At 37.5% G+C, this 14,346-nt stretch overlaps 1 protein-coding gene across 3 annotated transcripts in view; it reads right to left on the reverse strand.

Annotated features, from left to right (window-relative positions):
• Positions 1 to 14,346, reverse strand: part of LOC113234474 (segmentation protein cap'n'collar-like) — a 94,195-nt gene that overhangs the window by 4,733 nt on the left and 75,116 nt on the right. Inside the window, exons 7-15 of one of the 3 annotated variants that reach the window (XM_026469800.1) lie at positions 11,504 to 11,584; positions 10,768 to 10,879; positions 10,397 to 10,496; positions 9,666 to 9,795; positions 9,255 to 9,355; positions 7,637 to 7,775; positions 3,522 to 3,611; positions 3,069 to 3,199; positions 587 to 760 (exon numbers count right to left, since the gene is read on the reverse strand). In XM_026469800.1, the coding sequence (XP_026325585.1) occupies positions 587 to 760; positions 3,069 to 3,199; positions 3,522 to 3,611; positions 7,637 to 7,775; positions 9,255 to 9,355; positions 9,666 to 9,795; positions 10,397 to 10,496; positions 10,768 to 10,879; positions 11,504 to 11,584 (1,058 nt within the window). Of the gene's footprint in view, positions 1 to 586; positions 761 to 3,068; positions 3,200 to 3,521; positions 3,612 to 7,636; positions 7,776 to 9,254; positions 9,356 to 9,665; positions 9,796 to 10,396; positions 10,497 to 10,767; positions 10,883 to 11,503; positions 11,585 to 14,346 lie in introns of all 3 variants that reach the window. The other 2 variants (XM_026469801.1, XM_026469799.1) reach the window with 2 other exon arrangements.

Genomic DNA, 14,346 nt, shown 5'->3' on the forward strand with positions numbered 1-14,346 from the left:
TTTAAATTATGTATATTTTTACGGGCATATAAAATATTTGAGTAAATGTACTGTGATGCCACAGTCATGATACTAGTCTCCTTAAACTTTTCTCTGAGAGATACCCGAGAGCCTAGACGGTACACAGAACGAATCGCTCGTTTTTTTAATTGGGGACCAGTTGTTACTAGATTTTTGTACAGATGGGAGCCATTGGTTATATCGGTATTTAAAAGTAAACAACCTTTCAGCGTTTTTTACTGGAGGTGGAAGGTCGTTCCAGCACTTACTCGCTGTGAAACGAAAGCTGCCCCTGTACAAAGTTGAACGAGGGAGAGCCAATAACTGAAGATGCGGGTCCCGAATATATTGGACATTTCACCATTTACTTTTTTTAACGACACGCCTATCAATTACAAATGCAGTGTCACTCTGAGCTTTATATCGCGTGAAGCATTGCCATTGCACCAGTCATCTTGAGGCACAAAGGTGACAAATCTCATGTGCCTGTACAGATTGGCTACAGAAATATATAAGGTGGCAGTACTTCCATGGACGAACTCTTACACAAGGAGTGCTATGCTGTATATACTATTTATATACTAACCTGGAATACGTGTCTATACAACTGCGCGAACCGCTCCTTGATTCGCTGTCGTTCGGCTAGGAGCGTGTGGTGGTCTCTTTGGACGCGTTGTTTGCGATCGCGGACAGTGCGAACTTCGTCAGCGAGTGAGGTGATCTGGTCCAGTTTGCGTTTGCGGCAGTTTTGTGCTGCCACCTGACGTCAACAAAATAAATATGTATTTGTATCTATTGATGTCTATTTATATCTATTAATGTCTATTTATAGCTATTCGTGTCTATTTATACGGGGTTATTTGTAAAATAACAACAACCTCGCAGGATTGTATTACTAATATCATAAACAACAACGTTCCATGACTTAATTAATATTTCATCAGATTTCCCTTCCTCTCCTTTCCATCAGCGGACCACCCGTGCCGGACTGCGTTGCCACAGTTGGACGGTCAGTTCAATACCGTCCCGCACTAAAAAGTTTGGCAATTCGTTTTTATGCCGAACCATCAAATTGTGGAACCAACTCCCGGCGCATGTATTGAAGAGAAACTTCGTTTGAAGGACCCTCTATAACATCGGGTCCTTCAAACGTAGTGTGAAGAAGCATTTGGCCAGACCGGCAAAATGATAGTGACGGAGTGAAGATATTTGTGTTTTCCATCCGTCACTCTCATCTCTGGACTGTATTCGCACTTTCCATCAGGCGCGGTGCAGTCATTTTGCCGAGTCACAATAAAAAAAAAATAAAAAAAAAAATTACTTCAGTACAAATATACCTATTATAAAAAAATACACCTATTTATATCGAGTTTTTAGGTTTTTGCGATTGTTACAAATTGAAATGCACGGTTGTTTGAAAAAAAAAAACAAATTACGCGATCCAAGAAAATACTTTCATTCCCTAAACATATTTAACTAAATCGCTCTAAACGGTGTTAACTCTGTGCGGTAACAAAAGAAAGCGCCTAAATACCAGCCCAATGCTTAAAGCTTTATTGTTTAAAGCCAATAAACATTATTATTATTAATGCAAAACACAGGGGCGGGGTTGGGGCGTCTCAGGGAAGACTTAGTACCGAATACAGACCTAAAAAGTGTCAGATAGCTCAACAAAAACTTAAAAGTTTATTTTTGGTAAATTAATTACGTTTTCGGTCATTCTCGGATTAAGGTAGGCGTCCACAGATCCGCAGCGCACGTATCGGATGGATCGCATCAAACGGCTCCGTTTGTGGCAGTGCGTCCACTGTATCCGCAGCAATCGTATTGCCGACGCAACTACTAGCTATCGGATTGCCGAGGCCACTTCTCGTAGCGAGCGGACCATAGCGACTTATGTGTGCGAGAGAATGGATTTGGAAAGTGATTAAGAACAATTTGTCGTGGTAGCTTGTTTGTTGGCAGAAGAAGAAAGAAGAGAAAAGAAAGGAAACGTGATATCTGGATACAAGACATATTTAAGAAGAGATCGCAACGCGTGCGTCCACAGATACGCAATCCGTATGACATCGTCGGCACGCAACGGAAAAGTTGCCCCTCCGAGCAACTGCGTCGGCATTACCGATAGACCGGTGCGTGCGGTCCGTGCTATCAGTGGACGCAGTTGTATGAACGAGTCTTGTGTTGAGAAATATTATTGAATATTTACACGATAATATGGTAGAATGTTTAAATAATAAAAATTGCCAGGAAAATGAAGTATTAGTCCGGGAACGACCGTTTTGTAAAAAATAATTAAGCAAAAGTTGAAGGAGCAACTGTATAATGGAAATAAAAAATACATGTTAAATTTTTTTTTTTCAAAAATTTAAGAAATAATTAAGTTATGACGTCTCAGTTTTCCGAAAATTTTTGAACAGTATTGACACCTGACAATCAACAGACGCCGTTGCTATAGCAACAAGAACGGTGTTGGTCAGCGCGCGAGTTTATGTATTTGACAGACAAAGCACTGAACTGACGCGCGATGCGTTGCTGGTGCCTAGGCGTCTAGAAAACTCGGCGCAAATAGCTCAATTTTATTTATTATTTCGAGGTAAACACGCGTTAAAAATTATGGGGAAATATTAACATCAAAAAAATGGAGAAAATTTGTGTTTTATTTGACTAATGGAAAAAAAATGGTCAGTGATTTTTTTATCACTCTGTATTATAGGAACATTTATGTCTTATTATAATTTTAATTAGTAGTAGAGACAAATAATTATTAAATTAACTAATTAATCGAACACTTCTCTCATAAGAAATATGACAAATTGATTCCTCCTACGTAAAGTATCGTAGAAAGAGATTCACGTGTTATACTCAATTCAGTGAATTCACAACTTTAAAACGCTCCCCTGTAAACTTGGCAATTTCGACATACGATACTTTTCGTAGGAGGGGTCGAAATTATAATTTTTTTTTTAATGCGGAAATCCTGTAATTGTTTTTCGAAGACCACATTTTTATCTAAATCTTTAATATAATTAGTGATATATTTTCATCTATGTAGATCTAAAACCAACCTTGTTCTTCCCACGCCGTCTAATGTCTCTGATGAGCGACAGCTGTGTCTCACTTAAGTCATGTTTTGAGAGCCGTTCGTTGAACTCGTCCATGGGCAGGTTTATTATGTCCTGTACATCCATTGGGATGCCTGCAACAATAATTATAACAATAATAGTCTATGTCGTCCCACTACTGAGCACAGACATATAAAATAGGAGTCGTGGCTTCAGGAATTATGAAACAAACCTAACCTAGTCTTTCTTTGCGATAAGCATCCAAAATAACCAGAAAGAACAACGGTTCCGTTATAAATCGGTTTTGGGATTATGAACATTCGAGCTAACGTTATTTCGGGCAAATCTAATTTCTGACAAAAAGAAAAAAAAGTTTCCTTCTGTATGATGGACATTATCAAATACCAATGTATTGTTGGACAAGGTTTGAAAGATCCATGGAAAAAAATGTCTCACCGAGAGCTTTGGCGCGTTTCTCGTCACGACTTAGGTGGTGCCCGCTCGAGGAACCGCCATCGGACATGCTGCCATCCGTCAGCCGGCGCACTGACAGACAAACAACAATTCTTATTAATTAGGACAGACGGTGAACTGAATATCTGGCATACAGTTGCCGTGGACTGTTTATGCTTTCAAACATTTGGTAACAAGTCAACGGCAGCAAAGAGTAACCGCTTATCTGCAAAATCACAATTTTTAAATTTTGCAAATAACTGCAAATTACTATCAAACTGCAAATTACTATCAAGTTAATTTTTTTCGATGCAACAATCCGAATTACTACAATTTTGAGAAATGAGGCAAAACAAAAAGCTAGTATCTAAAGGATATTCAGAATATAAATAAATGATTCTCTTAAGTTTTCACTTTCAAAACTCTACTGTAAAATCGTGATTTTGCATGTAACCTGTTACTCTTTGCTGCCGTTGAAATGTTGTCAATGATTTTCTAGTGGCTTAGAGCTAGAATAAAATAGCTGGAGTCGAACCAGTGACCTAGCCATATCGTGGCTGATGCTCTCTCAATTACAGAGTCTTACGATTTTTTCTCTGTTACAGATCTTTGTTTTTTGTTTTAAGCTTGCCGTAACGCCACTTATGACAAATCTACGAACGTTTTTCTTCACTCCGACACTTAGGGCATCTCAAAGTCAAAGTTAAATAATCATTTATTCCCCAGGTAAAACTTATACACTTGAGAACGTCATTTTTAAGCTACTGCTCGTTCACTGTGCCGACTTCCCTGAGAAGAACGAGCAAGAAACTCTAGGGATTGCTCTTTTCAAATCATCGAGTATATAACCAGAAATAGAGACGAAATGTCATTTAATTTGTTTGAGAACTATTCTGCCATATCATTACGGTGACAACTGAGCTTCGATTGGCTAGAGGTGTCGTCAATTGTTTCACTTTAAATCGATCAGTTTAACTTGAGCATTGCTGTAATGGACGAAAATTACATATTTAATATTTAATTAACGATGAAATGTGTTTCCGTTTGTTTTGTAATTAGATGTTTTGCTGTTTTTCCCACACCACAGAATAGAACAGCACGGCATTGTTAGAGATATTGTCTTTATTACAATAAATGCAGAATATTTTTTGGAATATACGGAGACGTACACACAGGTCAGTAGTTGGCCTGTCTATATTTCAGTGCAAACGAGAGTTGATATTTATAAGAGCTTTATCGCTAATGTGTTACCAGGAATATATGGCCCTTATTTCGTCTCTATTTCTGGTTATATACTCGATATTTCAAATAAATTCAAATGCTATGGAATACACCATGAGTCATATTTGTGTGGAATCTGGACTCATGTTGTGTTTCCATACATCTTTATCTTTTTCCATACACCTGTAAATTAGACGTTTATAACGGCTCTACAGTGACACCGCTATGGCACTGCAGCACTTCTACAACCATCTAAAAAAGAAAGCGTTAAAGTTGCTGCGTTTAAGATATTTTTTGAACGCCGTGATAGGGAAACCTGTGTCGCGAGTGCCATGGACACACACATAGACAACCACAAATTAAACCCAAACTCACGAGAGAAATAAATGAAGGCCATACACATATTTCTCCTGGTCCGGGAATCGAACCTGGGATCTCTGCGTCACAGTCCTCTGCCTCTGTGGCCGAACGGTTACCATGCCGGACTGCCATGCAGAGGTCCCAGGTTCGATTCCCAGGTCGGGAGAAATATTTGTATGGCCTACATTTATTTCTCTCGTGAGTTTGGGTGTAATTTGTGGTTGTCTACGTGTGTGTCCATGGCACCCGCGACACAGGGTTTCACTAGTGCGGGGCTATGTTGAGTGTGTACGTTATTATTATTATTATTATTCCGCGACGTGAGATTCCAATGGTTTAAGTTTAATTGTCAGTGAATCTATTTCTTCCATTAGTAGTAAAGAAGGGGGACAGTAGGGACCTGGGGGTCGATTCAGAGCCTTACGATAACTCAGTTGTCGACCGATTCGATTTGATCTTACTATTTCTTTTCATTTTTATTCACAACAACCGAATCGAACGTCAAACTGTCGTATTTGAAACCTAACCGAAATGACGTCACACCCGCACGATTACTCAAACTTCTCAACCGGCAAAGGCTACAAATGTTATTCAGAACACAGTTATCGAAAGAAAGTTACCGAAGATCCTATTGTTTATAAAGCAAAGTTTATAAACAAAGTCTGGATTTTGTTCAATTTTATTAATTTATTTTAATGCAAGACTTAATGCATTCATATATTTTAGGCCTTTAAAGTATTAAAAATGTATATGAAAGGCTTTTCATTTTTCTTATAGCCGATTTCACCATCTAACTCCATAAACGCTGTTGGATAACGGTATCGTATCCGAATTTGAATCGAATAGCTCAGAAAGCGCCCGTCGAATATCGAAGAGTTCTGAATCGGGGTCCAGGCCCCAGGTTCGATCTCCTGGCGGGTCAATGTAAAAAAAAAACTAACTTTTCTGATATCTCGGATCTGGGTGTTTGTGGTACCAACGTTGTTTCCGACTTCCATAACACAAGTGATTTACGTTGCATAATATTAGGGGTTAAAGTATGAAATTGCCGTTTTATTGCAATAGGTTCTTTGAATTTTCATAGAATCTTCATGGTTTGAGGTTTTCGAATGAAACTTTTTTCAAATGGTCTCTGTGATTTTTTTTTTTTAAATTTGAAACATTTGAATATCGACTTTCAATTGTTTTTGTTATTCAATTTAGACAAGAAAGATGGATACTGCGAAAATTCGAGTGATTTTTGAATACGAGTTCCGACGCGGAACTAACGCGGCAGAAACAGCCCGCAATATCAATGCTGCGTTTGTAGAGGGGTCTACTAATGAACGCACCGTGCGATTTTGGTTTAAACGCTTTCGTGATGGAAATTTCGACTTAAAGAACGAGCCACGAGGAAGACCGCCCACACACGTGAATAACGATGAATTAAGAGAGATAGTGGAAGCCGATCCTAGTCAAACTACCCAGGAATTAGCGGCATGGTTTAACGTTACCTTACCCACAATATTGACTCACTTGCGTCAAATCAATAAAATAAAAAAATACGAAAAATGGGTGCCTCATGATTTGACTGATCTGCAGAAAGAAACGCGTGTTGAAACTTGTGTTGCCTTGTTGAACCGGTACAGAAATGAAGGAATATTGGATCGAATTGTAACATGTGATGAAAAGTGGATTCTTTATGATAACCGGAAAAGAAAAATGCAATGGCTGACCCCAGGTCAAATGCCACAACAGTGTCCTAAAGCAAAACTTACCAATAAAAAGGTAATGGTAACTGTTTGGTGGTCTCAGCATGGTGTTATTCACTATAGTTTTCTCCGATCTGGTCAAGCAATAACGGCAGATGTCTATTGTACCGAACTCCGAACCATGTTGACAAAACTAGCAGTAAAACAGCCCCGACTCATGAATCGATCTTCACCATTATTACTCCACGACAACGCGAGACCTCACACAGCACGAGAAACCATTTTGACCCTTCAGGAACTGCAGTTAGAAACCATTCGTCATCCTCCGTATTCACCAGACCTTGCTCCAACGGACTACCATTTTTTTCGTGATTTGAACAATTATCTACGTGACAAGAAGTTTTCTTCCCAGGAGGCAGTACAAAATGCTTTCACACAGTTTGTGCAGTCTAGATCGTCGGAGTTCTATCGCAAAGGCATTAATAACCTTCCCATTAGATGGCAGCAATGTATAGATAATAATGGCAACTATTTTGATTAAATAAATTTGTTAAAAATTGAAAAAATAAACAATTTAGATTTTCAGTACAAATCGGCAATTTCATACTTTAACCCCTATTATTTAGGAAAAAAAAATGTTACTATTGGACCACTTAATTTTGAACAGGCCTAAATTTTAAACCACACAATGTAAACAGAAAAATATTCGAAAATTAAAAAGGCCTGAAATTCATGTACTTTGTAGATATCGCTCCAGGCTTCGTTTTATTAAGCATTGTTATATAACACAGAAAAATAAAAACATGTGAGGGTTGGCTTCTTTGGACCACCCAGCTGCTAGCTGACCTCGCTTGTCCCGGACGGCGGCGGGGCGGTCGTGCGGCGCCAGCGGCTGGAGCGGCTGCAGCGGCGCGCTGTACGTGTGGTTGTGGCGCACGCGCTCGCAGCCCGCGTAGCCGAAGCGCGACGGAGACGACACGCCGCTCTGAGGCACGACGCAATCATTTTCATCACATTGCTTCGTCAATAGTATGATTGCGTGGGGGCCAAGGGAGATGCCACACAGGCGTTGCGTTGTCGCAATTGCGTTGTACTCGTTGTGTCGATCCGCGCCGTTTCAACGCGCCGTGTGGCATGTCGTTCTGATTTATATATAGCACAACGCAGTTGCGACGACGCAACGCCCGTATGGCATCTCCCTAACTTGACTATAATGCCATAATTATTAATACAAAGATCGAACATTTAGAAAAAATTCCTTCGATTGGGCCGGATTCGAACCGACGGACGTCTTCCAGCAAACCGTGCCAGACGCTATGCCAACTAAGCTACGGAACGAACCAGCGCACCTTACGAATTTTTCTATGTGCTTGTTGTCGGATCTTTGTGTTTGGTTTTCAACGACTTTGTATTAATAATTATAACAAGTGTTCAATACATATTTAATTGACTATAATGCCCCAAACAAAAACCACAGACCTTTTTCTTCCGATTACAACCATGGTAGGTAAGTAATTCTTTTTAATTTGTAGAAGAGTTTCGACATACTTCTTACGTCCTTACATAGGTCAGGCTCAAGTTCAAGCAAAGAGGTTACTTAAGTTCAGAATTAAAACATTAGCTTAAAATATTACCTAAAAAGAAATTTTATTGCAATTCAGCCACATTCTACTTGATAAATGATTTTAATTATTTACTGTATAAAAATTTTGCAAATTTTATTTTTACTATCCATCATGACTGTATACATCTTTGCTTTTTACAACATTTTAGTTCGAGTTGTCTGTTGATAAAAAAAAAACAAAAAAAGGAATTTCCAAAATCCACAACTGTTGTGTGAACCATATTTATTCATAAAAGAAATAAACATTGCATTTATATCCTCGCAAATGTGGCGAAAAACATTGTATGTATCGATCCACGTACGGTAAAAAAATATAAAACCCGAGTTAGTAATTTCTTATTTAACGTCCTTAATAAGAATGTACCATTCCACCACACTTGCACGTAAATAGCATGATTGCAGCAGGCTAACTTGACCATAACGCCCCAAATAAAAGCCTCGGCCCTTTTTTCTTGTTTTTACAGCCGTATGTGTTGAAGCAGCAAGAATAAATAATTTGTCATTTAACCCTTTTCTTTGATTATCCCACAACTTTTCGGGGCTCGTTCAGAAATACGAAATACCGTACCCTTAACCGATGAAGGTTATTGGCTGGAACGCAGTAAAGCCCACCCTACTGCTTGGCGGCAAAAATAGGAAATTATAAATGTACTGTGACATTAGTGTAAGAATATCAATTTGTTCAAAATTTATTCCACATGAAATGATGTATTATATCTACTTAGTACATACATTGTCACGCACGCACAATTGGTTATATTTTTTATATAAATTAATCTTTATTTATATGAGACGAAATTACAAATTTGGTTACGAAACCAAATTCGTTTCAGTAATTACCTGTAAAAGCGCGTGGCTGGAGTGGGCCGTGTTGAGATCCAGGGCCGGCTGCAGGCTCGGCACTTGAGGCCCTGCCAGTTGATGGCGTCCATTGAACTCTACTGGAATTACAATAAACACATTAAAAAAAGGTTTTTTAAAACTTATCAAACTGATAATATATTGTAGGATGTTAAGGTCATGATAGATATAAAATTATCAAATAGATATTAAACGTAAAAAAGTTAATAGATAAAAATAAACCCTGATGAAAATTATCAAATAGACAATAAACATAAATATCAAATAGACATTAAACAAAATTATCAAATAGACAACCGATTAAATTGAAAATTGTAACCGTTATACGTAAACACTCAGCTCAGAGGAGACCCCTGCCAGGTAGTCGGCCTTAATAAGGTTGACACTAACCGTTATGCATATGCATGCTATCATGGTGGTACGTCTGTTCAGGGCATTCGTACTTGACGATGCCGGGGCGCGATGGCACCAGTGGCTCGAGAGTAGGCTGTTGTTGTTGTTGCTGTTGTTGCTGCTGCTCCTATTCCCATATTAAAAAAAAATGGTTTAAAAACAGAGACTTGGTTGTGTTCTTGTCCCTGAATGACGTCACTAAAGTTTTTGACGAAAGTAAATTTTCTATTTATTTTATTTATTAAAGGACATCCAACAGCATATATTTAGAACTTAAAAAAAAAATTAAAATAACTTTAGTAATAAATTTTTAATGTAACTAAGGTAGATTGTAATTTCATCTACTCGTATATCCAGTAATGGTCAACTCCTAAACGGTTTAAAGGTTCAAGTTCTTTGATAAAGGTTTGAACCTCATTCGTGTTGAAACTTCTCCAATAAAGGTTCAACCTCTGGAATAAAAGTTCAAACTCGTTAATAAAGGTTCAAACCTCTACAAGGGTTCAAACCTCTCTAAAAAAACTCAAGTTCTTCAAAAAGTTTTGTGCCTTATTAGAAGTTGTACTTTAATAACGGTGTAACATTTTCAATAAAGGTTAAACTTCTTCAATAAAAGTTGAATAGACACTTTTGAAATAAACGCGTATCACTGTCGCTAAGCATCTGGTAAGATTATTGGCAAGCGTGTGCCTGTTTTTAAATTAATTATTTATAAAAAAATTGGTTACCTGGAAGCATCTTTTGCCGAACATATGGTGTTTCTTCTGCGGTTGATGCGGTGCCGAGCGATCCCGTCCGTACGCGCTGTCATACGGACGGAATTTTGAACTGCAGACGATAAATTATAGAACATTTATTTCAACATTTATTTCAATATACAGAAAGGTGGTGAGAGGTTCTAATTTCCGTGGTGGCACGTACTTATGATTTCAAAACCTTAGAACTAAGTCCAAACTCATGGTACCACGAGTTCCGTTACTTTAACCAACCACAGACGACTCGATACCTTTACATCTCATACACAGCACACTCGCATAGATTCTTTTGCTTCCTTGGAACATTCCTTTAATGTGTATTTAAATTGATATGTTAAAATTACCTGTGATACTCCTGCGCGCTGTCGCTTCCATCACACCATTCTCCGTCCGAGAGAGAAGGAACACGTTCTGAACCCATCGAGGAGACGGCACTGTCTGAAGCTGAGTCCCTCTCTGCTAAAAAAAAGAAATAAAAGCCATAATTAAAATGATGGCATGTATTCCACTTTCAGGCGAGAATGTAGGCCATATTCAGTCACGCTGGACTAATTGCAATAGCAGAAGTCCGTTATCTACCCAGGATGCTACGAGAGGCTATTGAAATTAAAAAACATCCTAATTTCAACAGGGAAGATGGTTTCTCTGAACCACCAGTTTGGGTTCCAGTATTTCCTCTGATGAAATATTTCCAAACAGACATAAGACTGCAGGTACTAATTATTATGTTTTAACTTATTATAATTTCTATTATTAATTAGTAATAAATTTAACTCAATGAAAATTCGTATTGTTAAATTAAAAAAATTTGTAAAACAATGTAGCGTAAATTGGAATGTTTCTTTGTAAAATTAAAAATAACTTTATATTTAATTAAAATTAAAAATAGGGTGGTTTGCATTAATATTAGACATAGGTAACTGGTTGATGACTGTACCACCTCAGTCAACCGTGACCAGGGGACCTGGTAAAGGGGCCGAAATGTTGGTTTGTTTGAAAAAACAAATATACGTAAGTGAAAAAACAAGTATACGAAAAAACTAAAAATTTTCTTTCAGGAGATCGTTTAACAATACATACCAAGCATCATATGCGAGTGGTTGTGGTGAGGATGGTGCGCGGCGGCGCCTGCTCCTTCCAACATTCGCATTGTGTACATGCCTGTAACAAACAAAAAAAAATTACTTGAAAAAATCATATACACTCAAAGATCGGCAAGTGCCCGGGTTTTAACCAGCTTTCTTAATGTCGGGTTAAAATCGTGCCCAAAATCGAGGGCAAAAACTATTTAAACTAAACATTTGTTGTAAATCGAGTTTTGTTCAAGTTTAATGGTATTATTACATATATAAAAACATATATAAAATGTTTATTTGCTTTTTGATCTAGAAGATTAGCATATGCCTTTTTATTGAATCGGTTCGCTTGACTTGGTTTATTATTTACATTGTTACCTTCATTACTTACACTATTTACATTATTTGCTTTACATCTTACACTTTTGCTTGATATATATATGTATAGTATTTAGAGTTAGGTATATATATTTGCGTGTGATGGACTTTGGTGGCATGGTTTACTGGGCTGCGATCGCTCACCATATGGCACTGGCAGAAAACCAGCACTGTTTGACTTCTCTCGGTCTACAGTATTTATGATGAGTCAGCCATTACAGCACAAACTGTAGTCATAGGTACATTAAAATTTTATCAGTTGTTATAGTATTTGTTTGTTTTTCTCACAGTATTTGTTTTTCTCGCAATATGTGTTTTGTATAAATGTGTATAAAACTAATAATGAATGTTCTATGTGCTTTTATGTTATACTCTGTGAAGTGATTGTAAATGTTTTGTTTCTGTTTGTATTTGTGCTGAATAAACCTGTTATCTATGTATCTATCTAAAATCGCATTGCAATAATTTGATCCAAAAAATCGGTAGGCCGCATGCACTTGAATCTATTTTCGAAAAAAAAACTAATCGTAATGTGCATCCTTAATATATGGAGTAGCCTGTTTTTTATCCAAAAAAGATTTTTTTAAGAAAAGGCCCAAGTTATATTGTTCAGGGACCAAGTCCGCAGGCAGGGAATTCCACTACATAGCCATTCACCATATAAATGTGGAAGCTTAACGTTTCGTGCGTATCCTAGGAGTCCATAATATAGGGGTGGAACCCCAGCCTACGTCTAGTCTAGTCCCTCGATAATGAAGGGGAAGGCTGTGATATATACCAAATTGTTGTATAAACAAATAGGAAGTGAAACTATTTTTCCGGATTTAAATCGAGTAACCAACCAACGTTACAATAAACCAACGTTTGTCAACCGTGACCGTGAGACCTGTGAAGGGCCCGAAACGTGGTTTGTTTGAAAAAACAAATAAACGCGACTTAAATCCGGAAAAATAGTTTCATTTCCTATGTGTAACAATCGCGAAAACCTAAGAATTGGATAAATAAATACAAATTTCATAATTAAATACCTAAAATACATTTTTGAAGTGAGTTAACAATTGTCTAGATTTATTTACTTTTCATTGATTTTTCACTCAAACTGTATAAGCTACGAAATAAATTATTCGGTCGTTCTTCAATCGATTGATTCACGATTGATGACAAACAATAAGGAGAAAAATGGTATAAACACAGAGTGAGACGGAAAAGCAGCATAATGCTGTCTCCATACGCGTATAACTTCAAGACTCTATCACAAAGTGAGCATTAAGGGTCGAGGGCACTACCTACCACAACAAACTTGTTTAAAAACAAAATTTATTTGCAACTCAAGGTTAAAAAATCACGAAACACGCGCAAAGTGTCACCTGTCAATGTTTGCGCCTTTTTTGATAACAAATGTTTTTATCACAGATTGGCATTATCTTTTGAAGTTCATTGACCTTTACAAAAATAGGGTGACCGTGAAATGACGCTGAAATTCAAGAAGCTTCTAAATGTATATTTAAATGTGTTATTTATTGTACAGTAAAAAACAAAAATACATTTAGTAACAAGGAAAACACAGAAGGTACTCCTACTTGCTTCGGTTACAAAGTTATATGTACGATTTTTAAAAATTCGTTAATACAAAATATAATTCCTTCCTTTCTTATAAATCTTTTTTTAGTAGCAGTAGACCTTCTTGAAAAGAGTTCGTCCAAGCAGTAATATGACCATTACTTTTACGTTTATTTACGTCACCTATATTGATATCAAAAGCGATGTTATCCAGTTAATAACATTGACTTCTTAGTATTGTTACTCTGTAATGGCGCATGGCGACGCGAGTATTTTGTTTTAATTGTTTGATATTCCGGGAAATAGTAGGCCCAAACTTCGGGTTTCAAAAACCTTATTCCCCTAAGAATTGACAATCGGACATTTTTTAACACTGGGTTTAATTGAAATTTGGGATCACTAGTGAGGTACCCTCTTTCCAACAAAAAAAGTATCATCAAAATCGGTTTGCTAATTATCGCAAGTTATCTCGTAACATACATACAAAAAAATACACTCGAATTAAGAGCCTCCGAGTTTTTTATGACGTCAGGTGACGGGACGAACAAGTCGTGCGCCTGGTGGTAAGCGACACGCCTGTCCTTAGCAGTTGCAGTGCAACTTAGAGCTTTAAGAGCGGACACTACCATATTCACGGTTCTTTTTTCTTCGATCGTGCGTCAGGGACACTGGCTTTATTTCAGAATGATTTTTTTTTGAAATGTACGTCGTATAGTATACGTGTTCTATAATTGACTTACAATTATATGGACGTCGGGTCCGCGCTAAAAAGTGTCCGAACTATAGGGCGTTAAAATCGTATACAGAGCGTCATTCACGCTTTAATCTTAATTAGACAGTACTGCGATGACATTACAATTGAAATTCAACGTTTTAGCTTTTTCATATTCCTTTACATGTCACTACGTT

Source organism: Hyposmocoma kahamanoa, unplaced genomic scaffold (assembly GCF_003589595.1).
Source record: "Hyposmocoma kahamanoa isolate Upper Pololo Valley unplaced genomic scaffold, ASM358959v1 84, whole genome shotgun sequence".
Classification (NCBI taxonomy): domain Eukaryota; kingdom Metazoa; phylum Arthropoda; class Insecta; order Lepidoptera; family Cosmopterigidae; genus Hyposmocoma; species Hyposmocoma kahamanoa.